This window comes from Pseudorasbora parva, chromosome 18, assembly GCF_024679245.1.
Source record: "Pseudorasbora parva isolate DD20220531a chromosome 18, ASM2467924v1, whole genome shotgun sequence".
Taxonomy (NCBI): Eukaryota; Metazoa; Chordata; class Actinopteri; order Cypriniformes; family Gobionidae; genus Pseudorasbora; species Pseudorasbora parva.
Genome location: NC_090189.1, coordinates 16786062 through 16811928, shown reverse-complemented (window position 1 = coordinate 16811928; position 25867 = coordinate 16786062). Strand labels below are relative to the sequence as shown.

The 25867-nt window shown below is 37.7% G+C and overlaps 1 protein-coding gene across 4 annotated transcripts in view; it reads right to left on the bottom strand.

Moving 5' to 3' along the window:
* Positions 1 to 9953: 9953 nt before the first annotated feature.
* tsc1b (TSC complex subunit 1b) overlaps positions 9954 to 25867 on the bottom strand; it is a 28388-nt gene continuing 12474 nt past the window's right edge. The window contains exons 10-22 of one of the 4 annotated variants that reach the window (XM_067424616.1): positions 24076 to 24241; positions 23828 to 23946; positions 23430 to 23526; positions 22922 to 23017; positions 22149 to 22761; positions 19929 to 19972; positions 17448 to 17614; positions 17073 to 17255; positions 14173 to 14283; positions 13912 to 14034; positions 13596 to 13810; positions 13132 to 13305; positions 9954 to 12250 (exon numbers count right to left, since the gene is read on the bottom strand). In XM_067424616.1, the coding sequence (XP_067280717.1) occupies positions 11662 to 12250; positions 13132 to 13305; positions 13596 to 13810; positions 13912 to 14034; positions 14173 to 14283; positions 17073 to 17255; positions 17448 to 17614; positions 19929 to 19972; positions 22149 to 22761; positions 22922 to 23017; positions 23430 to 23526; positions 23828 to 23946; positions 24076 to 24241 (2697 nt within the window). In that variant the 3' untranslated portion in view covers positions 9954 to 11661. The remainder of the gene's footprint in view (positions 12251 to 13131; positions 13306 to 13595; positions 13811 to 13911; positions 14035 to 14172; positions 14284 to 17072; positions 17256 to 17447; positions 17615 to 19928; positions 19973 to 22148; positions 22762 to 22921; positions 23018 to 23429; positions 23527 to 23827; positions 23947 to 24075; positions 24242 to 25867) is intronic. The other 3 variants (XM_067424618.1, XM_067424617.1, XM_067424619.1) reach the window with 3 other exon arrangements.

Here is a 25867-nt window from a genome sequence, read left to right as displayed (position 1 = left end):
ATAGCCATGGGTTTCTCCACGCTTGAGGATGTCATCGCTTTGTGCGCACGCGTCATTCTTTAGCTCCGCCCACACGATACGCTCGTTTTTTCCGGAAAGACTCGGTACAGCCTATACTTCTTTAATAAATATGATAAAACTAAAGACTTTTCGGAGATACACTGAAAAAAATGACTTTGTGGTATTGTAAAATCTATTACATTAATTCATGTAATTTATACATTGTAAAATCAAGATTAAGTTGGAACTATATATCTTATGTAAAATTTACACGATTTATTAATGTAATAAATTAACTGAGAAGAAAGAGTACATTTTACCATATATTTACAAATAGTATTTAATGTTTTATAGTCACAGCACATTCACCTAAAAATACTAAGTAAATTTTAATCTGAAAAGCAAAGTGTGTTTGAATCTGCCCGCCCCGTTTTTGTTGTTGCTCAAAAAGATCACGGTTCAGAGGCAGAGACGGTCGGTTTGGGATGTTGCTTTTACATGGCTGACTTATTCTCGGTAAGTTCTGACTTTTCTATTTTAGATTTGTGATAACGATGTACTTCGTTTTGATGGTTTGATTATTGCATAGACGTTACGGTTTAAAATTGACTAAAAGTGAGTTTTAATCACAATAACGGTAGCTAAAGCTAAAGCATTATCCACTTCTATAAAGTTGAGACTGGTGTTTAGTCAAAGATAGAGGGGATTAAATGTAGTTAGCCACGTTCTTGTAGAAAAAGTCACCCTGTCTGGTTAACTTCAAAATAATTTAATGTTAGCTGGCCGTGATTAAGTGCTGGCTGCCTGTGTGTGTGTCCTCTAGCTAATGTTAGCATTTTTTTAAAGTGTCTAAGTTGTTTTTATATCCACTGAAAATTTCACAGCAATTATTTTATCAAAGCATAAGTTAGTCTGCACTCTGCACTAAAGAAGGAAAGTTTGGATGGCAGGTGAACTCTGATACCAAATAAGCATTGATGTATAACGTTAGCAACAAGTGCATGAATGTCAGCAATTCTATTTTAGTGAGCTAACGACATGAAGGTCCGGTCACCTTTTTAATGAAAATAAAATGTAATGTTATAAATGTAATTCTATTTCTTAAATGGAATTGTGTTCTTTCTTTCTTTCAAACTGTATGCAGGAGGACAGTCGCAGTGTTGCTGCTGAACATATCCTTAAGATGGTCATCCATGGAGCTGATCGAGAGGATCCAGTCGATGAATGAGCATTAAGGAAAAGTGACCATTCTGTTTCAGCTGGACTATGCATGTGCTCGTCATTAAAGGGTTAAGTTAGTTCAGTTCAGTCAAAAATGAAATGTCTGTCATTAACTCCTCTCCCTAATGTCGCTCCACACCCGTAAGACCTCCGTTCATCTTCACACACAGTTTAAGATATTTTATATTTAGTCCGAGAGCGTATGCAAGTGTATGCACACTATACTGTCCATGTCCAGAAAGGGAATAAAAACATCATCAAAGTAGTCCATATGAGACATCAGTGGGTTAATTAGAGTCTCTTGAAGCATCCAAAATACATTTGGGTCCAAAAATAACAAAAACTACGACTTTATTCAGCATTGGCTTCTCTTCACCGTTTGAATCTTTATTTGAGGATTGAACACAAACACGGAAGAGAAGACAATGCTGAATAAAGTCGTAGTTTTTGTTATTTTTGGGCATTTCATATTTGGCTGAACTAACCCTTTAATGTTAGTTATGCCCCTGTTGGCTGCTGATGTTTAGTTGAACCATACATGGTTAATTCTACAGTTATTGTAAATTATAATGAATGTACCTTAACTACTTAATCAGTTGATGTGAACATTACTGATTTAATGGTTAATTGTAAATTTTGACATAATAAACTGTTCAACTTTATTGTATTTATGTGTGATTTGTGATAAATGTATTTGATGCAGAGAAAATTATTACATTTATTTGGTTTAAAATAGCAACATTTACATAATAATAGTGAGTAATATAAATTAATTCAACTAAGTTATTCAAAATGTCAAATGGACAAACATTATAAAATCTACTTAATTACTTCATAAGAGTAAATAATACAGATTTATAAAATTTACTTGATTACCTTTAATAAATACAACATGCTAAGTTAAATATAATTAAGTAACATTTACTTAATGTCTTTGCAAATGTTACATTTATAGTTAAGTACATTTTACTTGATATTTGCAAGTAAGTTGTACTTGATATCGCAGCAGTAAATTTTACTTAGAAAAACTGAGTGCAAATTGTTACAAAGATTTTATCAAGTAAATCTTACAAGTTGTTTTTATCAGTGTATGAAGGATGCAATACTACTCTATAGGTACTCAAGATTGACGTGAGATCGACTGAAACTGAGTGCCCCCCCCCCCCCCCCAAGTAAAATTGACTTGGATGTTTAAGTTATTTCAACTTAGATAAATGTTAAACTGTCTTTAAAAAATTTGTTACGTCTTGTATAACATCTTGTAAAAGGTTTAACATTTCCTTAACTTAATTTGATGATTTAAAACAATGTGAAAACATTGTTAACAATGTGAAAACATCTGTTGCACAGTTTTACAGTGTGTAACTGTGATTTATGCCATTTAAAAACTTTTTAAAAAAACCGAAAGCTCTGACTGTGTTGATCAGCATTATCTCTCTGCAAACTGCTTCATTTTCATTGAACATGGAGTATTCCTTCAAGATGATTAAATATCACAGTATGCCAAGTATTTTTCTATAAATTTGTGGTTCAGTATTAAAACAACATGAGTGTTAGATGAGACAACAGAGAAACACATCTTCTGCGAGGCTAAATAAGCAGACATGCTACACATTGCACAGCTAATGGGCAGAAAACTGCAGTGAACTAAGTCCATAAACAATCCTGTGTGAGCAGCAAGGAGTACCTCGACCTTTGAGTTTGGAGTTGAGGCCCTATTAAAACAGAGCCCAGCTTACTGCCAGGACACGCATCCCCTAACCGTGGAAAAGCAATCTCGCAGCAACTGCTAGGCAATCAGCGGTGCACTGCGCAGGGTTGAGACAGCGATGACCTGCTGATTCCACAACAGCAGAGGTGAACCAGCCTCAACACACTGATGAGCGCTGCACAAACATCAAACAGGCACAGAGGACCTCCCTACGACCTGCTTCGGCAGCCATGTCTGACGCCCGTGCCTTTTATTTGGGCTGATAGTGGAGGATGGATTGGCAAATATCGATCACGGCAGTGTTCGTAAAACTCTCCCTTCAGATTTGAGAGGTGATTATGGTTGGACCCAGCTGATGCCGCTGTGTGACTGTCTGGGTGAGTGTGCGTGGTGGGTGATTGTGATCAAACTAAGAATCCAAACATAGCACAATCCCATCATTTGTGAACTGCTCTTACCCTTTCGATCAGTGTTTCTCAGTGTTTTTTTTGCCTTACGTAGCCCCCAAAGCCCCATTACTGGGGCTCAAGTACTCCTTCACTCACACAAAACGCTAAAATGTGTTTCTTTTAAAGGAATGGTTCACCCAGAACTAAAATTCTGCAACAATTTATTCTTCCCTTCATGTCCGTCCAAACTCGCATGGCTTGCTTTCTTCATCGGAACACAAATAAATATAATACATAGAGGTTCATACAATGTAAGTCCACGGGATCCAATGTTGTTGTAGATGTCATAGACCTTTAATTGTATAAACAACAGAAACATTCTTCGAAATACCTAGTTTTGGATTCTGTAATAAAAAAAAAGTCATACTGTTCTGAACCAACATAAGGGTGAATAAATAATAATAATCATTCAAATTCTATGACAATATAGGAAACTCCATACCACAGCTATAATTATAATGACGCAGAGGAACGATACCGTTTCCAGCTGATGAACAATAAAAACACTAACAATCAATTATAGACTATTAAGTGAAAGGCGACATAGATTAAAATTCGCAATTAGTGTATTATAAACACAATGTTATCATGTGTTGGTGTGAACCTCCGCTTTACATTAAGACATAATTTAGACATAATTTCAACAAGAAGTTTAACAAGTATGAAAGATCACCAACAATTTTGGACATACCGCCATTTGAACATACTTTTAAGACCCATAAGCTACGCTCAAAACTTGGGAGTCGACATTTTCTTTCTGTCCACCAAGCCCTACGCACAGGATTCTGGGATATAATAGACAGCAAAGGCATGTTGCAGGTGAATGAGAACACTGGATTTGGACGTGTCTTGATGTCTTCCTACCTCCGTTTGCTGCATTTTTCAGCTCTCAGGAAGCCGAAATCGAAGGCCTCCCACTTGAATGTTCACAAATGCATGTTCCTCTGTCTCAGTCTCAGTGAGGGGCATCCTGAGTAAAAACAAAGATGAAAAGGGTGAGGAAAAACACTGAGATTGAAGGGCCACTAATGCAATAACACACATATTATAACAGATATTAGTATAATAGATAACACCACCTCCATTTCCAGCACGTCGGAATGGAGACTCCAGGAAGGAACAGTGCCAGTGGACTCCAGACGGGCACTCTCTCCCCCCTTGTGTTTGCAATAGGAAAGGAGTGTTATTAATTAAGGATACGAAGCAGATTTTGACAAGGGTTCCCGAGTGGCAAGCGGTGTGGATTCTTGGCGTTGACCTGGCCCAGCGGGGGTAGCAAGCGCGTTTGAGGAAGGGGGTGGAGGAGGGTTGTGCTGGCTCCATGCTGGCAGCCAGGCCTTCCACGTCTGCGTTGGTGCTTTGAAGTGTCACCTTGAGAGAAGAGCCAGTGGCCGGGTAGTGGAGGGAGCAGGAGCAATGAAAGGAGTGGCACCGCTTGCGTTGCCAGACACGGCGCTTTTAATATTACATGGGCTCCCGTCCATCTCTCTACACATGCTGGATATTGCTTCTACTTGATTTATTCAGAAAGTGGATCTTTCTCTGCTCCTTTTCATGCTGTGGTTCAAGTTAACACCTGTGCAGGTTTTAGCCAGGCTTCTGCACTTGAGTATGGTATGTCAGGTACTATGTAACTTTCAATGAAAAGATATAAAGTGTCCGTCACACCAATGTTTTTAAGGCAAATTGAACGGTTCAATTAAGATGTGATGGTGGCCTGGGGCAGTTCCAAGTCACATCAAGCCTTAACATATCTATACATCAAAAATGTCACTGTATACTGTAAACGATAATGCTTTTACGCAGCTACTCATCAAATAAATAAACACCTGGACATTAAATAATGATTTGAGTTTGAGATATTTTAAAGGCTAATCTTACCTGGATATTAGCTTTAAGCTTCTGCTTAAGCACAAAATAGTCAGTCCAGCAACAAATAAGCAAAATAAACATTACAGTGATATTAACAGTAAAGTCCTGATTTAATTTTATCTAAAATCGATAACAGACGCCTTAGTGTTTCAATAAACCAAGTCAAAGATTGACCAATCAGAATTGGTCTAGGCCTATTCCAGAATACTACCACGCTAAACAAAGATACATAGCAAAGAGAGAAGAAGAAGAAGAAGAAGAAGAAGAAGAAGAAGAAGAAGAAGAAGAAGAAGAAGAAGAAACGTGTTAAGCACTCACAAAAAACAACAACAAGCAGATTCTGTTGGTCCACTTGAAGAAATATTTGTATCTTTGCATGAAAACTCGTGCCCGCGAAAATTCGCCTAACACCACAACAAAATAACACTAGCCGGGTCACGACTAACTTAAAACATCTAAAAAGGCAGCCATTCTATTCACGTTTGATATTAAAAACGGGGATTGTGGACAGTGGTTGCAAAAAGTAGAATTGCTGGTATATTTGAAACAGGAGAAAGGTATTTTGAAAAGTTTTTTTTTTTTTTAACACCCGTCCCAGATCATAAATAACAGTTTTAACTCCCCTGATTAGTTCTGACATCCGCAGCCTTTTATCTCTCCCTCCATCTTGCTTTTTTAAATCAGATTAACCCAAATGGGCATCCTTTAATGGCCCCTTTTTTTAGAAAAGCCGAAAGAGGATGATAATTAAAATAATTAAACCTCTGGGATTGGCGCGCATCCCTTGTTCCCTCTCTCTCTTTCCCCTTTTGCTCTCTTTTCCTTTCTTCTCTCCTTTTTAAGTTTTGAGTCTAGTTGGCTAACAGATTCAGAAGTGAGAAAGCACAAACCACCCTCAGTTAATTGAATTTACTCTCATCTCAAAGGTCTATAGCCCCCTCCTGTGAAACCGGATGTGGAGGTGTGTGTGTGTGTGTGTGTGTGTGCGTGTCAGCTGTCTAAATCTGATTGCAGGGGTGGGCTCAGGGATAAACGCTCATATTCATTCTATTTCTGTGCACTTTGCGTTAGCTAAACATAAAGCAAAAGTATCCTCTTTAACGATTATTTATTCATGGAGTTTTAAGCTATTAATGAGGACAAATGAAGTCGTTTTTAGGAGTGTCAGTATGAAATATGCTTACCAAAATGATCTTGTTTTGCATTTCTGCTTCAGCATGTGCCCATGTGGAATAAACAACAACATTTAAATATAACCGGGATTTTAGGATGCCGAGAAATGCAACATTAAAATAATATTCTATGATTTTTTTTATCACACTGTGACGCATCAGTTCCTGAAGGATAACATGTTGCTAATGTTATGCTGCAAATATAATAATTAATTAAAAAAGTTAATTGTAATTAGTTTTGCCTTAACTGGGCTTCTCACACCCCAGATCTAGTAGATAGATACTGAAAGAATTTCACACATTTTCACAGTTGGATACAGTTATCCTTTAATTAGGCTATAACTTTCAAATGCATGAAAAATAAAGATGAGCCCTTGATACCAGGAATCTACAGCACTTTCAAGAGAAAACGGAGAAATAATGAAATAAAAATAAGACTCTTTATAGCCCAATCATGACTGCATGGCACTGCTTTAACTCCACGGCTCGCCTCCTCCTGTGTCCTGACAATTTCACTGGGTTGCATTTCAAGTTGGCAAAGAGAGAAGAGAAAAATCCCTTTGCTGTGAATACTTAAGATTTATACTTAAAATTTCATACAATCTTTGAAAACATTGAGGAGCAATTTCATATTTGCACTGACATCTAATTTCTCAAGTAGATTCTGAAATCACAAATTGGTATGGATTCCCTCAGCGTCCAATTATTCTGCATCAGTTTCCCTGACCCCTCAGAGTACTGCTAAATTAAACATAAGAATTTTTTTTTTTTGACTCAGTCATGAAATAGTCCTACATATGCACACGTTTGATAAACTAATCTTACTTTCTCAGTTGTAGCAGCTCTCGTCGTGTTTCGCTCTGCCACTGAATTTAAACAAGGACTGCAGAGAGGGAATAATTGCACCATATGTGCCATATGTTTAGGTCACTATCTACATAAAATATAAGCTGTTTGAAACATTAAACTCAATTTGCTGGTCTCCCAGCCTGATTAAAAATGGATTATAGCCTAACTGGAAGTGATGAACAAACCACCTTAAAACCAGCCAACTGGCCAGACGAGGAGGGCCAGCCAAGCCCAGCAAGCTAGACTGATTCAAGACTTTTCAAGATTTTTTGTTTAGTTTTTGGACCAGGATATCTACTAAATCTTACAGAATAGTATGTTTTTCACAGGAAAAGGCCAACACGTGCATGTAATCTATCGTTTGACCTCAAAGCTCAAATGAACATGCATGCTAATCTGCAGATAGCGTTTGGACTGTACCTGTTGATTGATAGTTGATAAATCAAGAGCAACAGTGCCCTCTAGTCGTCGATGACGTGAAGAACTTCTTTGTGGATGAATATTGCAGATGATTATCTGCTTGCTTTAAAGAAATATTTCATTAGTCATAGCCAAGTAACAAAATTAATAACATGAATACAACTTAAGAAAAATGTAAATAATAATAATAATAATAATTTCTTGGAATTTTTGTCAAACTGTTTTATCAGTTTTTTTGTAATAATAATAATAATAATAATAATAATAATAATAATAATAATAATAATAATAATTTATTTGTGTTATTCTATAATTGCAGGTATATTTGGTTTCCAAATATTTTTTGTAAATGGTTATATTTGTAAATTATTTTAATAATGTGTTGAACATTGTCATGATCACAAGATGTTACAATCATATTTTCTGTTTTAAAAGTGTCTTATATAGCTGAAAATCATGATTTCTTGTCCAAAATAGTCAGTGTAGTCAGTCCCATATGTATTAGTTATCACTGATCACACAGGGGTTGTTATCTTTTAATCATAATTAGCAAATGGCGTTACTTGATAATTAGTTACATTACTTTTGCGTTAGGCCTACTTTTTTCCTACGGGATTCTTTGTATAGTTTTTTTTAATATCAAAAAAGTTATATTTTTGTGAAAATGTAGGCCTAAAGAACCTTTCACATCAAAATTTAAATAATTTTCAATTTTACCTCAGGCTGAGGTAAAAATGCACATCCACATGTGTACAGTAGAGGGCGCGGCTCAAACAAACCTTTCAGCTGTGTGTGCTTCCATTCTGGATAATGGAAGGACACGGGGGAAACTTTCTTTTTCAATAAAAACAAAAAAATCTAAAGTAATTTTTGGTTCATGGTTTAACTGAATCATCAAAGTTCAGCAGCAAGACATTGGTCAATTGGTCAGATTAAATGCATGACATTTTATTTAACATTTGAGTATTGGAGGTTTGCATAGTAATCTGATTTTGCATTTAACTGATTTTACTCGGTTTTGAGGAATACAGAATTTTTTGTGCCAGTGAAATGCATGCTCCTCATGATTACACTCTCTACTCACGGTTTCTCTCAATATGGGGACAGGAGAGCTGTCAGTCAAATAAATTTGAAAAAGTAACTCAGATATTTAGTTGTAATTTTAAAAGTAATGTATTACTTTTTTCCAGTAACTAGTAAAGTAATCTGATTACTTACTTACTTACTTACTTACTTACTTACTTACTCCTTACTTGTAATGCATTTAGAAAGTTACTTGTATTGCGTAAACGGTTCATTAGTACCATGTGCTCTTAGCAAGCTAGCAAGTGGAGATTTTGGCTAAAAGTTTAAAATTGTCAATCCTGTCACTGTCAAACTCTGTAATTTCTACACATTGCCTAATTTGTTTTTAAAAGTTTTAAAAGTTTAAAAGTTTTTTTAAAAAGGAAGTTACTTTTGTTTGGCAAGCAGTGGTTTATATAAATTGAATATGTTTTCTTTAATAACCCTAGAAACGATTTCTGTTAGTGAAGTTTTTTCCCCGCTTAACTTTTTGAAATGCCAAATGTGTCTCCAATTATAGAATCACTCATAGGTTTCAAAAGTCTTCAGTTAATAGAGAAAAATGTTAAAATATCACGATTGTAAACATTAATTGGAACTTAAAAGGATAGTTCATTCAGAAATTACTGTCTTTCACCTGTGGAACACAAAAGAAGAAATTTGACATGTCAATTAGTGACGAAAGATGTCAAACCTAAAGAGACAAAAAAAAGCACCATAAAAGTTGTTCAGCTCCTGTATAGTGTGTTTCAAGTCTTCTAAAGCCTATGTGAGGAAAATATTTTGTTTATTAGGTTTTAAATTATAATGTATTAACTATAGCTATGAAACATTAATTCAAGGTAGTGTGCGCACATCCAAATATCACTTCACCAGCTGCTGGACAAAATAAAACTAAGTTAAAATGCAAAAGAAGTGGCTATTTCTGCTCTTAACAAATGAAATAAGTGAAATTGAAATGCAAATAAATTAATCATACATTCATTTTGACTTAAATGAGCCAGAATATACCTAAAAACCTAAATGGCAATTGTTTGTCTTTTGTAGCAGCTTCAAATCATTAGAGGCAACTGCCAAGGAAGTAATGCTTTTGTCCTAGCATTGCTTGTAGGCCTCAAAATGCATTTCATTTCCATTTCCAGAACTTATAGCATAATTAATGAAGGTGGAAAATAATCAGGACAATCCCAAATCTGTAGTGCAAAACATTGAAGACGATTTTTTATTTTTGTCATTCACAGTTAACACAAGCAACTGCTTTAAGAACCTTTTTCCAACCGAACCTGCCTTCCCTCCCACACCAAACCCCCAGAACCTTCATCTCCAGCAAAGGAGCTAATATTTAAACGTTCCTTTCATTGCAGCTGATTGTACCTTGTATCTTAAGTCATAGTTCCTGTTGTTGGCATTAAAAGAGGATTGTTGTACATGCTCTAGATAGCAAGGCAGAAGGAACAGCAGAGACTTCAAGGGGACAACAGGATTTGGGAACAATTTGAGTATGACTATCACATCTCGTATATGACACTTGACTATTAACATAGCCATTTTGTGGAAATTCACTCACTCATCGCATACTTCCAGCTCGACAAAATCTTAAAAATCTTGATCTTTACCCCCTCAAACTGATATGTGGTAGTATAAGAACTGATGTGCTCAAATAATACAACAAAAAACAGTACATTTAAGCTCTACAAAATACATTGTCTTATTTGGCACTCAGGAAGTAAAATTAGTAATATTATACTTGAACAACTGCAGTGCGCCAAATAGATGAGAGGTAAAAGACAGATCATCCATACTATTATCAGTTACCTACTGAGTTCTGAGCGTATATGATGACTGAGCTTGAGACGGAAGGTTAGTATCAGCAAAGCAAATTACTTGACTGACGTCTGACTTTTATTTAATAGCAGTATAAGGCTTCAAAATGGCCCCCTAGATTTTAATTACGATGTTTTATTGAGATTACGGAAGGATAAGATTCCTAGGTTTAACTAGTAATCTATGGCCGCTTTTCGATTTTAATGCGTTATAAATTTTAAAAGCACTGGTGCGTGACCGGTGATACTTAAAAAGCTAAAAAAGGAGGAGAGGACAAAAAAATAAATAATTAAAAAAATATATTAAAAAAAAGATGTTGAACCTTCCTCTCATTTGGTTGTATTCATTTCTTGAATCCAGATTTTGTCTGGTCCAAGACTACAACAGATTTTTTTCTGTAATGAGTAACAACGGACAGTGCAATTTTACCCAGAATCATGTCTGGAATACAGGCCATCATTTTTCACTCACTCACTCTCTCTCTCACTCACACTCTCTCACACACACACATACAGTAAAGATAAACGTGACTTGAGCACATGAAAATGCACTTGACGTCTAAAAGTAAAACCTGATGGTTTTAAAGAAACGTTGACTCCTGCTTGGCACAAGACGACCGTCACACCGCCTCGCCTCCTGACATCCAAACACACACTTCAGCTCTGTGCGGGTGAGCTGTGAGGGTGTAAGCATTGTACCCTTACTACAAATGCATCAACTTATATTGCTTCTAACAGCCTAAATGCAAAGCTTCCATATGCTGTAACAGTTGCTTGGGAGCAGATTAATTAGCAAAAAATAAAAGATGCAGCAGTGACATTTCTGGTAAACAACGCAGTGGGGTTACTAAAAGACATTGTGTGACCAGTGACCACCTCTAGAAACACTGTTTTAGTCCATGCTTTCCAATTGTCTAGTCTGAGGGTTAGGGTTTTGCTGATTATTAGCTCCAAATCCTGTTGTCGGCTTGTGGAAATGTGACAGATGACACTGAAAATTGAAAGAGTCTGGCCTTACGCTCTAATAATCTAAATTCGCACATCTCAACCTTCATCTTTTTCATCATTAATCCATAACTTTAACTGTGCTCCTGATGACTTTCGTTATAGTCCATGATCCTTAACGGTTGCTGCCTGGGCCTCTCTGGGCATCTTGAGCCATACGTGTCTCGGTTTTTGGCTCTTTGAATATCAGGCTGCGTTTCTTTAGCAGATGGGATAAGCGTGAAGCTCTGCGCAGCAGTGGAGGTGGGCGTACTCTTCGTTGTCGGCTCCACACAGAGCTCAGTCTTCAGGCCCTGCGATAGGCCAGTGAGACGTGGAGGCGGGGCTTCGTCCTCGTCACACTGGCTCTCGCTTTTGTTGCGGAAGAGCTCTCTCGCCCGCATACCTAGAAAGCTCTTGGCGCTGGGGTAGGAGCCTACGGTGAGTGGGGTGTCAGAAGGGACCATGGGTCCTGGGGGTCCCAGCGGGGAATGAGGGCGGTGAGGGGGTGGTTCCACCAGGACAGGTGGGGGAGTGTCTCGATTGCCGTTTACAGACTTGGCCGGGGAAGGGCTGGCCTTGGGCTGCCCTGGTGATAAAGTGCTGCCATTACCACGCGGAGACTGAGATGACTTGCCGCCCTCTTTGGTGGCTGTTTTTACTGCGCCGTCCACCACTATGACACTGTGACACAGGAAACAACCAGATAAAAATGTCACAATCTTAAGAACTTCATGCAAGAATAAATTGAGGTTTGGGGAGGGGAGGGATGAGGATGTGGGAGAAGGGAGGGGGCCCAAAATGCCAGAAAATGCATAATAATCAAGTAAACCCATTTTTAAACATGACACATAACACATATCACATACATTCAAGCTCAAGATTTTTAACAATTCAAGCGCAATAAGAGGCGAAAAAAGAACTCAATTTTGAACATGGGCGCTGTTATCTCCAACAGTGAATTGATTCCTTTTTCGAGTCTCCCTGCGCTTTGTCAAAATACCCATCTCAGCAGGTATTCTCGTAAATTTTTGGATGTGTATCATTACATCAGACCCATGAATTAAGTCTTAAAGTGACAGCCTATAAATACCTGCTGCTATGTCATTAATATTCCTGTCAGCCTTACTTTATTTGTAACTTTGTTCTATTGCATTTGTCTATGCTTGTAAATAGAGTATTTGTTCTTATTTTATTACTGACCGTTCACTCGTCTTTTACTAGTTAGGCAAGTGGCTTTTGCTGTGGTAGCAAAGTATATAAAATTGTGCTTTTAACAATGAATGGAAAGCATTCCACTATATCAAACTGCTAAACTATGATCAGAGATACCAAAAATTGTGAACCTAATATAAAATAAAGTGTACCTATAAATAATTAATAAAAATAATTAAAAATAAATTAAAAAGAATTTAAATTAAAAAAGCCTGACTTGGCACCCTATTCATAAAATCATACAAACAAAGAAATTGTTGCATGTTGTACTGGACAAACCACAATGCAAATCTTTATAATTGAATAAAACTAAGGTTTTTAGTTTTTTTTTTTTTTTTTTGAAGCCCTACCTTGGCTCGATGGAACTGCGAGGCTCAGTGGCGATCTCTCCCGTTAAGGATAAAGCAGTGGAAGAGGAGTCTTCTGTTTCCAACCTACTGTAGAGCTGCAAAAGCTCAGTCTGCAGAGCCAGAGTTACCCGCCTCTGTGCCTGATATCTGCTCTCAGAGGCCTGCAGTTCCCCTCTAAGTGAAGGGAAATAAAAACAATTATGAGACATTGTAAAACTAGGGAATATAACAAAAGGGCATATCATATAGAACAGGGGTGTCCAACCCTGGTCCTGGAGGGTTCTCACCCTGCAGATTTTAGCTCCAACCCGAAACAAACACACCTGAACCAGCTAATCATGGTATTCAAATCTGCAGGACCGGTATCCCTCCTGAAACAGGGTTGGACACCCCTGATATAGAACATGGAGAATGTTCAAGAGTTAATAAATGTGAAGATAAGTTGTTTGTATGGTGTAAATAACCTTCCCCGAGACCAAAACAGGTCATACTTGGCCTGAGCCTTGACATCTTCAAGAAACTTCTTTTGTTCTGCGATCAGGTGCTCTTTCTTCGAGAGTTGAGTTTCCAGCTCCGCCACTCTCTGCTGAGCAGCATCCAGCTTTTGGCTCTGAAGTAACAGATTCTGCTTAAGACGCTCGGTCTCCTTCCCCCAGGACATCTGCAGCATCTGCACCTCCTACAAGAGAGAAGTGGAAGAAGATAGAGAATATAACGCAAATCATATTTTCATGGCAAAGATGAAAGAGATGCTGGGCTTCTTGTTCTTTTGACTTGTACCTTGCTAGTATCCGGTCCGGCCTGATGCAGCTCCTGAACACACAGTTTATGAGCTTCTCCCAACAGCAACAGCTGCTTATTCAGAAAACTCAACTGCTGTTGAATACTTTCACTCGAGGACAACTAAAAAAGAACGAACAATGATGACAATAACACAATCCTGCCATACAAAAAAACCAACGATCACTTAATACAGTAAATACACTCAAACTGACTGAAAGCTCTTTTTGGAGCTCAAGAGACAGTAAAAATGATTTTTACCTTGGCAGTGAGCTGGTTCAGCAGGTGCCCTGTGTGGCACACCTTGTTATTCGCCTTCTGAAGCTCTGCCTCCATCTCACCTATTCGCTTCTGGCATTCTTGTAGCTTACTCTGAGTGGAGGATCACAGATGCATAATAAATGATCGTGCTGTTTCTGTTTCTGTTTTGGCCATCTCATTTGCAATCACTAAATTATATACACATATTTTACATTTAAAAGTTTGTGCACAGTAAGATGTTTTTTATTTAATTTCAAATTACAACTTATTTTTATTGTTAAGGATACATTAAATTGCTCAAAGGTGACAGTAAAAATATTATAATATTATTATACAAGATTTCTATTTCAAGGAACAGGGTATATACAGCAATCGTTAAGTTAAATTTACTACTTTTTAATACCTTTTTTACTACCTTCAGAATGTTTTTTAAAACCATCACGACACTGAATTGCAAGTGTTAATCAGCGACCTTTCTATTATTTACACAGATTTTGACATATAACATACAAAAAAGAATAGATTTAGTATTGATACCAGGAGGAAATCTGTTATAAGTTATCATTCAGACACAGTAAAATACATCTCAACATTCACAAAGGTTGGTTAAGGAGAAGTATTACTGCATACACATTTGATTTCAATTAATAATTGGTAATTCCGCAATTAAATTATTTAGTGTTTTTTTTCCACCAACAAAACCTGAGCCAAATATTACATTTCTATAGCTGTGATAAGTTGTTGAATTTAACAAAATACTAAAAAATAGTGCTGTCAATCGATTAAAAACTTTAACTAGATTAATCACACATTTTTTCTGTGATTAATCGCAATTAAAAATAAATGTTTTTGTACATTTTTATTATATTTTTTAATATAATAATTTCACAGTTAATCAAATTAATGTAGAAACAACATCAAGACAGTATATTTTAAATACTTGTTTAAATGGCATCTTTTTATGAATGAAGGCCAGTAGCCTATTACTGATATTAATACTGCTACTGATTTTTTTTTTTACATTTATTATTAGGCTTCAAAAAAATAACAGTTTTTAATTTAAGTAAACTTAAAACAATGCTAACATAAACCCATAATAAATGTCATGTTTATTCCTGCCCTTCCTGTCTTAACAGTTAGGAAATATACAGAAATGTAATAAAGTTATCAAAGTTATATATACAGTCTGCACTGCATAAACTATAAATTAAATAGTTAATCGTTATTAAAGCTACAAAAGTTATTTAGTCAAGAGCAGCGAGTCCTTTTCTCTGTTCGCTTTGTTCTTTAACTTTACTGACAGGAAGCTTTATTGGCTGCTGTCCCTTTAAGAGCAGACAGACACGCGGATCTCACTGTTTACTGTCTATGGATCGCGCCTCATTCTCTCACAACTCTTTTTGTTCATTTTAGACTTTATATAAATCATTTAAGATTGCTCTTATGAGGATAGTCGTTGAAGATATGCCTTGAAACAAGTCTAAAATAAAACGTAAGCCAGCCACTTCTGTTGAGCGCACAGTGCTCTGAGATGATGCCGAACAACCGCTGAATATGACGTCAGCATCAAACACACGCCGAGACGGAGACGGACGATCTTTGATTATGTGCCCAGATATGCTAAAGCCCATATTTAAACGAACTAACGCGAACGCAGATAGAGTTTCAATAGAATAGGACACCTGATAGTCTGAAAAAATAATACCTAATTTGGAAAAAAATAATACCTCCGAGACCACATTTAACACTTTTAATGGCCTTAAATATGACAATTTTGATTTATCACTTTTTAATACTATTTAAAACCCCGCGGACACCCTGAGGAAGTGCTGTTTTCTTTTATTTCAACATTTATAATTAGTTTAAATGTCTCTTGAGCAGTATATCAGTTTATTGCATGATCATGGAAGATCGTGTGACACTGAAGAAAAATGGATGCTGAAAATTTAGGTTTTTTTTTTTACAGGAATAAATTATATTTCAAATATAAGAAAACAATATTAAATTTCACAATATTACTGTTTTATTGCAGTTTTGATTAATTAAATACAGCCTTGGTGATAAGAGATAGCTTTCAAAAACATAAAAACAATCAGTAACACTATACAATAAGGTTCATTAGTTAACATTAGTTAACTACATTAGTTAAAGATTTGAACGGTTATGAATCAGCGTATTCATTCATGATTCAGACTGAGTGTCAAACTGCCAAACTTCTGAAATCACGTGACATTGGCGATCCGAATCATAGATCAATATGATGATTCATAACCGTTCAAATCTTTATTTGAGGATTGAAAACAAACACGGAAGAGAAGACACTGCTGAATAAAGTCGTAGTTTTTGTTATTTTTGGACCAAAATGTATTTTCGATGCTTCAAGAGATTCTAGTTAACTAACTGATGTCTCATATGGACTACTTTGATGATTTTTTTATTCCCTTTCTGGACATGGACAGTAAAGTGTGCGTACACTTAGATATGCTGTCGGACTAAATATAAAATATCTTAAACTGTGTTCCAAAGATGAATGGAGTTCTTACAGGTATGGAATAATATTAGGGTGAGTCATTAATGACATTTTTGGGTGAACTAACCCTTTAACATGAACTAAAAATGAACTGCACTTATAAAGCATTTGTTTATCTTTGTTAATGTTAATTTCAACATTTACTAATGCATTATTAAAATCTTGTTAACATTAGTTAATGAACAGTGAACTAACATGAACAAACCATGTACAGATGTATTTTTATTAACTAATGTTAAGAAAGATTAAGTAATGCCGAACAGAGGTGTTGTTGGTTAGTTCATGTTAACTAATGCATTAACTAATCTAATACAACATTATTATAAAGTGTTAGCAAACAATCTTACGAAGACCGAAGTGTTTAAAGCACCTGTAACTCTTGGTTTTTGGTGTAGTAGTCATCCCTGGCCTGCTGTAGTTGGCGAATCTGGCTGTGCAGGCGTGTAACTACAGTCTCTCGGTCGTCCCAAAGCTGCCGGTATCTCTGCTGCTCCACCTGCAGACTCTCTCTCAGAGACATGATATCCACACTCTGTAGGTTCAGCTGGTCCTTCTGTAGAAACAAACACACAGACATACAATCAACTACATTAGTCTCTGCCACCCTCTAGTGGTCAAAAATGGTGAATGTCTTTTGCCACTAAACAGAACTATTTAGTTCACTATTTTTAATCTAGAGGCATTCATTCTGACCGATGGCTCAAACCTGAATGTGTTGAATGTCATGAAATTGTGTTTAAGTTACCATGGCGTTATTCTGCTCCTCAAGCGCGGTAGCATTGATGATGCGCCGGAGCAAACGTCGGTTACGTACAGCATGCTGCTCTCGCTTGTAGCGCTCGTACAGGAGCTGGTTGTGAAGAAGCAGCAGCTGACTGCGCAGTGTCTGCAGCTCATCCATAGGAGCAGAACCTGTGCATGAGGAAAAAAAAGATAACTTTTTTTTAGACATAAAACATTAAAGTAATTAAGACATTTTTTAAGACAGTATTTTTTCATTTACAGTTAATTTAAAATTCTATAACTTTTTTTATACTTTCATATTTTGAATTTCTTTCACTTCAACAATAATCTCCTGAGTGTTATCTTTAAAACAAGACCAAACTGAGATTATATTCCATATATTCCAAATCATGCTTGAATTAGAGCCATTTATATTTGGATAGTGCATTTTCATGTCTATTTTCAAAAAGGGGGGTGACAGTTAAGGGGTTAAAATATAAGTAAGTTTACATTTTTAACATATATGTCGTAAGCATAATGAGTAACTTCAGGTATAAACCTTTATTTAAAAAAAAAAAAAAAAAAAAAAAGTTTACTCAAATTTATATATTTTATAGAATATTTTGAGATATTTTGAGAAATTTCTCAATGTTTGTCCAAAACTGTTAATTACCATTGTTCTTTAAAATATAATACTTCATATTTTAAAAGCCATGATGGTGAGCAACTGATGGCAGAATGTTCAGTTTTGGTTGTATTATCCATTAAAGGGTTGGTTCACCCAAAAATTAAAATTCTGTCATTAGTTACTCACCTTCATGCCATTCCAAACCCATAAGATCTTCGTTCATCTTCAGAACACAAATGAAGATATTTTTGATGAAATCTGAGAGATGTCTGCCCCTTCATAGACAGCTACACAAGTTCATAAAGAGATCGTAAAACAAATCCATTTGAATTGAGTGGTGTAATCCAAATTTTCTGAAGAGACAGATTTGAATTTAGGCTTTAAACTGACATAAATATTCATATTTTAAATTTTAAATTGACAAAAATATTCAACTTATTTGAGCTTCCGCAAGAGGCTTGTTCTCGTGCGTCAAGCAGGTTCGATTGAGCTTCTGTTTATATTCACTGATCAATGTTCATATGTGAATAAAAGCCTAAATTCAATCTTTTCATCAAATAAAGTGATCGAGTCTCTTCAGAAAATTTGGATTAAACCACTCAATTTATAAGGATTAGTTTTACGATCTCTTTATGAACTTTTTGAAGCGTCAACATGTGTCAGTTGCATAGCTGTCAATGGAGGGACAGTGAGCTCTCAGATTTCATCAAAAAGATCTTTATTTGTATTCCAAAGATGAACGAAAGTCTTACGGCTTTGGAATGACATGAGGGTAAGGAAATAATGACAAAATGTTCATGTTTAAGTGAACTATCCCTTTAAAGTTCTCATGAAATAAAAATTGACCCCATTTACTTTGTTAGCACATATTCCAAGTCTTGGTAAACAATTAATCCATGCAAGCTAATACACAGAAAAAAACAGTTTGTTGCAGTAATCTTTAACCAAAATCTGAGAAGTAACTTCTGGTCTGGAAACAGCGTTCCCTCTCAGATGACGGCAGTTTGAGGGCTTAGGTTTGAAAATGCTAAACACACCCCTTCAACCATTAGGCTGCTATGAGCGATGGACGGAGAGGAGTGCTGAGGTAATACCCTGCCCTCTATTCAGTTTTCCATTCCACTTGGAAATACGTCACAGCACTGAAGAAAACTCACTTGCTACTTCCGGTTAACTGGGACTTTAATACTCCTTTGTGTTGTTTATCCCAGGCTGAAAACACAGCATTAGTTCTCTGTACTCTTAAAAGACCACTACAATGTTTTGGAAAAGAGGCTCATTTTACAAGTACCTTAGAGTTAAACACTTGAGTTTTACCATTTTTGAATCCATTTAGCCGATCTTTGTATCTGGCAGTAGCACTTTTAGCATAGCTTAGCATACATCATTTAATCGGATTTGACCATTAGCATTTCGCTCAAAAATTACCAAAGACTTTCAATATTTTTCCTATTTAAAACGTATAATTGTGCCGCTGCACCCATGTTATGGCAGCAAAGTTCTGATGATTACGCAGGAATGAGAGTATAGTTGGTCTAGAAAATCACAACTTTTCATTTTCCATTGGTCTTAGTACACTTGTAACAACCGAAGAGTCGAGTTTTAAAAAGGAAAAATATAGAAACTCTTTGGTCATTTTTGAGCGAGATGCTAATGGTCTAATCCAATTCAATGATGTATGCTAAGCTATGCTAAAAGTGCTACTGCCAGATACAGAGATCGGCTGAATGGATTCAAAAACGGTAAAACTCGACTGTTTAACTATAAGGGACTTGGAAAATGAGCCTATTTTCAAAAAAAAGTGGGGCGTTCCTTTAAAAAACTACTTTTCCACAACTAGCTGAATGTGTGCTCTGCTCATGCAATGTTGTTTACCTCCAAAGTGTGTCCAGTCAGCTGACTTGCTTGGCAGGGGCAATCTGACAGCAATTGCGGAAATATTAGGGGGGATTAGAGAGAGAGAGAGAGACAGGGAATCAACAAGGTCAGTGGCAATGTGACAATAATTTCAGACACACTGCTCTTCTGGCAGAGGAAGATTTTCTTCACAGAACTCTCTCTGACCAGAGCCAAAACACCTAAATTTGTGTGAGCCCAGTAACCCAACTCAATTATGTGTCTTCTAGTATGGCTTGTGCAGGGCAGAGAGAGAGAGACAGAAAGAACTCTGATTGTTTTTGGCTAACACAGGATCTGCTGTTACGCTGTGGACTGATTTGCGTGGCAGTGGATGTGACACGGGACAAAGCAGACAGTTGTTTTAGTGTGAAAGCGAGTTAGTGGGCACATTTGCAACTAGTCTGATCCAGTTCTTCTTAAAGAGCCTCAGAGCAACACCAGCAGGTCTTATAGATTGGAAATTAAATGAAGTTTTTTACATTTTGTAAAGAAAACAAGTTATTCATTATGAGGAAGATGATCAGAGAGATTGTTAGCGTGTTATACAAATCTAAGGGTGTTCTGGGTTGTTAGCATGTTGCTAATGTTTAAGTGGAGTCATAAATATCGAAATTCCAAGACTTCCAAGCATATGAATGACAAAGCAAAATCTTATTTAAGAGTGAGAAACTCTGAAATCTGAATCAGTGTTTCTTTCTCATCTCGTCTTTTTCCAGTCGAAAACACTGATCTATAATATATTAATGGCAGATGAGAACAAAACTTGAACTGAACTGAGCTGAGCTGGATGATGACACTCGTGCCTTCTGTAGAGCTTCTTTACAGCTGAAACGATTAGTTTCATAATGAATACATTTTTCAAAATTGACATTGTTATTGAAATGAACTAAATCAACACTGAACTGATTTGAGCTGAATAACACCAGTGTTGCCTTGAGTAGAATTGCTTATTGTTTCATAATTTTTTAACTTTACAGTCATTGAACTCAATCAACACTAAACTGACCTGTGCTAAATGGCGACAGTATTGTCTTTTTTAAGGCACTTTACAGGAGAATCTGAATTTGTCTTATATTTGAAGATGTTTGCATTATTGATTCTATTATTTTTCCTATTTATTACTGTGAAGCTGCTTTGAAACAATCTGTATTTTATAAAACACTATGGCCCTGTTTCACAGACAGGGCTTAGACTAAGCCAAGATTAAGCCTTAGTTCAATTAGGGCATTTAAGTAACTTTTATAAACATGTCATGGGGGAAAAAAACATTGCTGGCATGCATCTTGAGACAAACCAATGAAACAAGTTGCCAAGTCCCAAACATGTAGCCTAGAAATCTAGACGCACCCTAGCGGCAGCAAATTTAATTTCTTGCGAGTGTAGGCTAGCAACTCTCGGTAGACCTACGAGCTGGAAAAAACAAACTCCGGGCAGGCAAATCACATCGTGTATAGAGTTGGTGGGCGGGCTTAACATGATGACAGCGGAGTTGTGGAGATTCCGCGTGCTTCTTGTAAACACGGAAGCCGGCGGACAGCGGTCTTTCTAATCGGCTTTGACAGCGACTCTGGAAGACTTGGAGAGAAGCATTTCTTTAAGAAAAGAACGGCACTGAAGTCATTCTTAAGAAGGGAAGATGTGTTCGGAGTTTTGCCGACCGGATATGGCAAAAGTTTAATCTGTCAACTAGCTCCACTTCACCTTGCTCTGGTTGGTTGTAGCTCTATCCAATTGTGTGCAGAGGGAGTTTGAAAGACAACCGTTTCTCCCGCCCCTCGGACTGAGCCCTGTCAATGGTGAGTTCCCAGACCTAACATCTTGATGTGGGCCCAGCTTGTCAGGCTACCAAACATGTATTTTAGTCTAGGATTAGACTTTCACCGTGTCTGTGAAATCATATAGCGTTTGTAAATAAAGCTGACTTGACTTAATAACAAATGCAGATGACTTAGGGGTATGACATTTCCAGGTTCTCTCCAAAAATGAAGCACCAAATATGCCTTGATTTGCTTTCATTTTGTCATGTCACACGTTTCAGTGGAAATGTGGAAAGTCTGGTTAGGCTTTATAATCTGAGGTTAAGTGTCTTGCTCAAGGACAACACAGAAACAACGCACTCTTTTTGATTACAAGCCAATATCTTGAACCACACATTGAATTATAGCAAAGAAAAACAGAGAAAGAAAAAGGGCTTACCTCTTTAGCACTTTGTCATGGGCGTCACCACCCTGCTGCACGAGGCGATCCAGCACCTCCAGGGGGGAGGCAGACACAACCCCCTCCACACCCTCCTCCTCCCCTTGCTTGCTCACATCACCTCTCTGGACCCTCTCAAAGGCTACTCGCTGCACAATCTCTGAGGTCTTCCTTCCCACAAAGAGAGAGGCCGCCCGAGGCAGGGCCATGTCAAACAGAGCCTCGTACGGCAGGGGTGGCGGTTTGCACGGACTTGGGGAGCACAGGCCGTATTTCAGAGCCTCGTCCTCTGGTGCAGAAGGGCTCCGATGGAGTTGGCTGTGCATTGGGTGTTCGATGGGCATGAACACTGGCTGGAAAGACCAGGGATGCTCCTGGGACGGGCCTCTGCTCACTCTGCCTCTGTCCCCAGGTGTGATCTCAGTCTTATCAGGAGTGGAGATGGTGTTGTGAGGGTCTCGAATCGAGCCGCACAGGATAGAAAAGGGCTGGGGTTTCTCTTGCGTGCCAGTCAGGGTCTCTGTGGTGTTGAAGAACGGAGAGTCAAAGCCACGAAGGCCAGCTAAATCTTGCTTCTCCTCAGTTAACTTCAGAAGCTCCTCTGTTATGGCAGCTGAGAGGATGGGAAATAGAAAAAGATGTGAAGAAAATTCCAGATCTTTGTTGTTTAATTGATTAGTTTGTTAGTTGGGAAACAACAACTCAACTGGCATGAAACTACAGCCACAATGTCATAAACAACCCCTCAGTGTGAAAGAAAAACTAGTTCATACCATCCTCCCGCTCTTTCTCGATCCTCACTTGTTCTTGCTCCTTCATGTACATGGAGAGCTCGGTCAGGGTCATTGGCATGTTCTCACTTCTGCCATCTGGGTCAGATAAAAGACACATCTAAAGGCTCATTCACAACAAGAATGATAATTATAACAAAAACTTCATTAGCATCCATGCACAATGCCGCTTTAAATGCTTAAAAGTTCGGTGGATTCTGATTGGCCAGCAATCAGCTGGAAGAATTCATTCTGACAGTGTTTCCAACGATATCAATCCTCTGTGTCTTGTTACAGTTGTGGTATGGACTGAAAGAATTACAATGATTGTTGAAGATTATAGTTATAGTTATAGATACTGTCATTGGTGTGAATGACCCCTAACATATGCCTTTTCCGCTCAACACTTAAAATGTTAACTATGTCAATGGTTAAAGAAATTGTTCTACTAACTCTTTAAAGAGAATCAAAATTTTACTTCAAATGTCAGGCTGTTGTGTTAGTAACATACCTCTGTGATTGATCGTTTCAGGTCCAATTTTATCAATCTCTCTGACAGGCTCCTGTCTGACCAAGATGGGTTTGGTGTGATCTAAAGGTCTACCGTCCTATGGAGCACATAAAAGTTAAAACAGCTTGTAGTGAAACAATACACAAGCAAAATGGTCTCAGAGCAGACTTGAAGTTCTTTTAACAACGGAAGGTAAAAAGGAATAGTTCACTCAAAAATTTAAATTCTGTCATCATTGAAGGATGCTTTAACTATTTTTGTCCATACAATAAAAGTCAGTGAACCCCATTGACTTTCAATCTATGAACAAAAACATTTTCAAAACATCTTTTTGTATTCTCATTAAGGAAATACTTAACAAAAAGATTTGCACAAAAAGTCATCTATCACAAAAGTACCTTGCATGGTGGGCTGGCGGTACTGCATGGCAGAGACACAGGGGGAAACTCATCGGAGAGGCTGGGAGGAGGTGAGGCGGTTGCAGGGGTGCTGGAGGACGGGGTGGCTTTGCCACCTGCTGCAGGAAAGTTGACAAATCCAAATTCATACTAGTGCTTGAGGGAATGGACACCCTGATGTGCCTTCCTGCCATGCTAAATAAATATCAAACTGTTGTTGACTGAACAAGCATAGACAATATAGTCACCAGGTGTGCTGTAGAGGCGGCTCGGTAGGTGTGAGGCACTCTGGGACAGTTCCGGGTTCGGTGACATCCCACGGGAGGAAGGGGGCGTGGCCATGCCACACTGGGAGGATGGGCTCCAGAGGGAATCCTTAACACCAAATGTGGCATTAAATTCACAGCTGGAGTTCTATAAATAAACACAAGCAAACAAAAAGTCTCTTGACTGCTTATACAGAGGGTAAGATTCTGCACATTGTGCAATAAATTAGGTTAAAAATTTTAGTCACTGACAGACAATATTTCACAATCTTTCCGTTTCCACAGTAATTTTAATACATTAAGTGCCATCTTAGTAAGCAAAAGCAGTGTATATACACATTGACATTTCACAAAATGTGAAGTTTGCCAGCAGTTTCACAACATGTTTGCACTTTGCGGCATCATATACCACAGTGCTTGTAAAAATTGTAGTAAAGTAAAATGGGCCAATATATATACAGGTCCTTCTCAAAAAAATAGCATATTGTGATAAAGTTCATTATTTTCCATAATGTAATGATAAAACTTAAACTTTCATATATTTTAGATTCATTGCACACCAACTGAAATATTTCAGGTCTTTTATTGTTTTAATACTGATGATTTTGACACACAGCTCATGAAAACCCCAAATTCCCCAAAATTTTGCATATTTCATCCGACCAATAAAAGAAAAGTGTTTTTAATACAAAAACGTCAACCTTCAAATAATTATGTTCAGTTATGCACTCAATACTTGGTCGGGAATCCTTTTGCAGAAATGACTGCTTCAATGCGGCGTGGCATGGAGGCGATCAGCACTGCTGAGGTGTTATGGAGGTCCAGGATGCTTCGATATCGGCCTTAAGCTCATCCAGAGTGTTGGGTCTTGTGTCTCTCAACTCTCTCTTCACAATATCCCACAGATTCTCTATGGGGTTCAGGTCAGGAGAGTTGGCAGGCTAATTGAGCACAGTAATATCATGGTCAGCTAGCTGCATTGACCCTACCCTTGATAAAACACAGTGGACCAACACCAGCAGCTGACATGGCACCCCAGACCATCACTGACTGTGGGTACTTGACACTGGACTTCAGGCATTTTAGCATTTCCTTCTCCCCAGTCTTCCTCCAGACTCTGGCACCTTGATTTCCGAATGACATGCAAAATTTGCTTTCATCCGAAAAAAAGTACTTTGGACCACTGAGCAACAGTCCAGTGCTGCTTCTCTGTAGCCCAAAGTGGCTTGACCTGGGGAATGCGGCACCTGTAGCCCATTTTTTGCACATGCCTGTGCACAGTGGCTCTGGATGTTTCTACTCCAGACTCAGTCCACTGCTTCCGCAGGTCCCCTGAGGTCTGGAATCGGTCCATCTCCAAAATCTTCCTCAGGGTCCGGTCACTTCTCGTTGTGCAGTGTTTTTTGCCACACTTTTTCCTTCCCACAGACTTCCCACTGAGGTGCCTTGATACAGCACTCTGGGAACAGCCTATTCGTTCAGAAATTTCTTTCTGTGTCTTACCCTCTCGCTTGAGGGTGTCAATGATGGCCTTCTGGACAGCAGTCAGGTCGGTAGTCTTACCCATGATTGCGGTTTTGAGTAATGAACCAGGCTGGGAGTTTTTAAAAGCCTCAGGAATCTTTTGCAGGTGTTTAGAGTTAATGAGTTGATTCAGATGATTAGGTTAATAGCTTGTTTAGAGAACCTTTTCATGATATGCCTATTTTTTAAGTTTTCATGAGCTGTATGCCAAAATCATCAGTATTAAAACAATAAAAGACCTGAAATATTT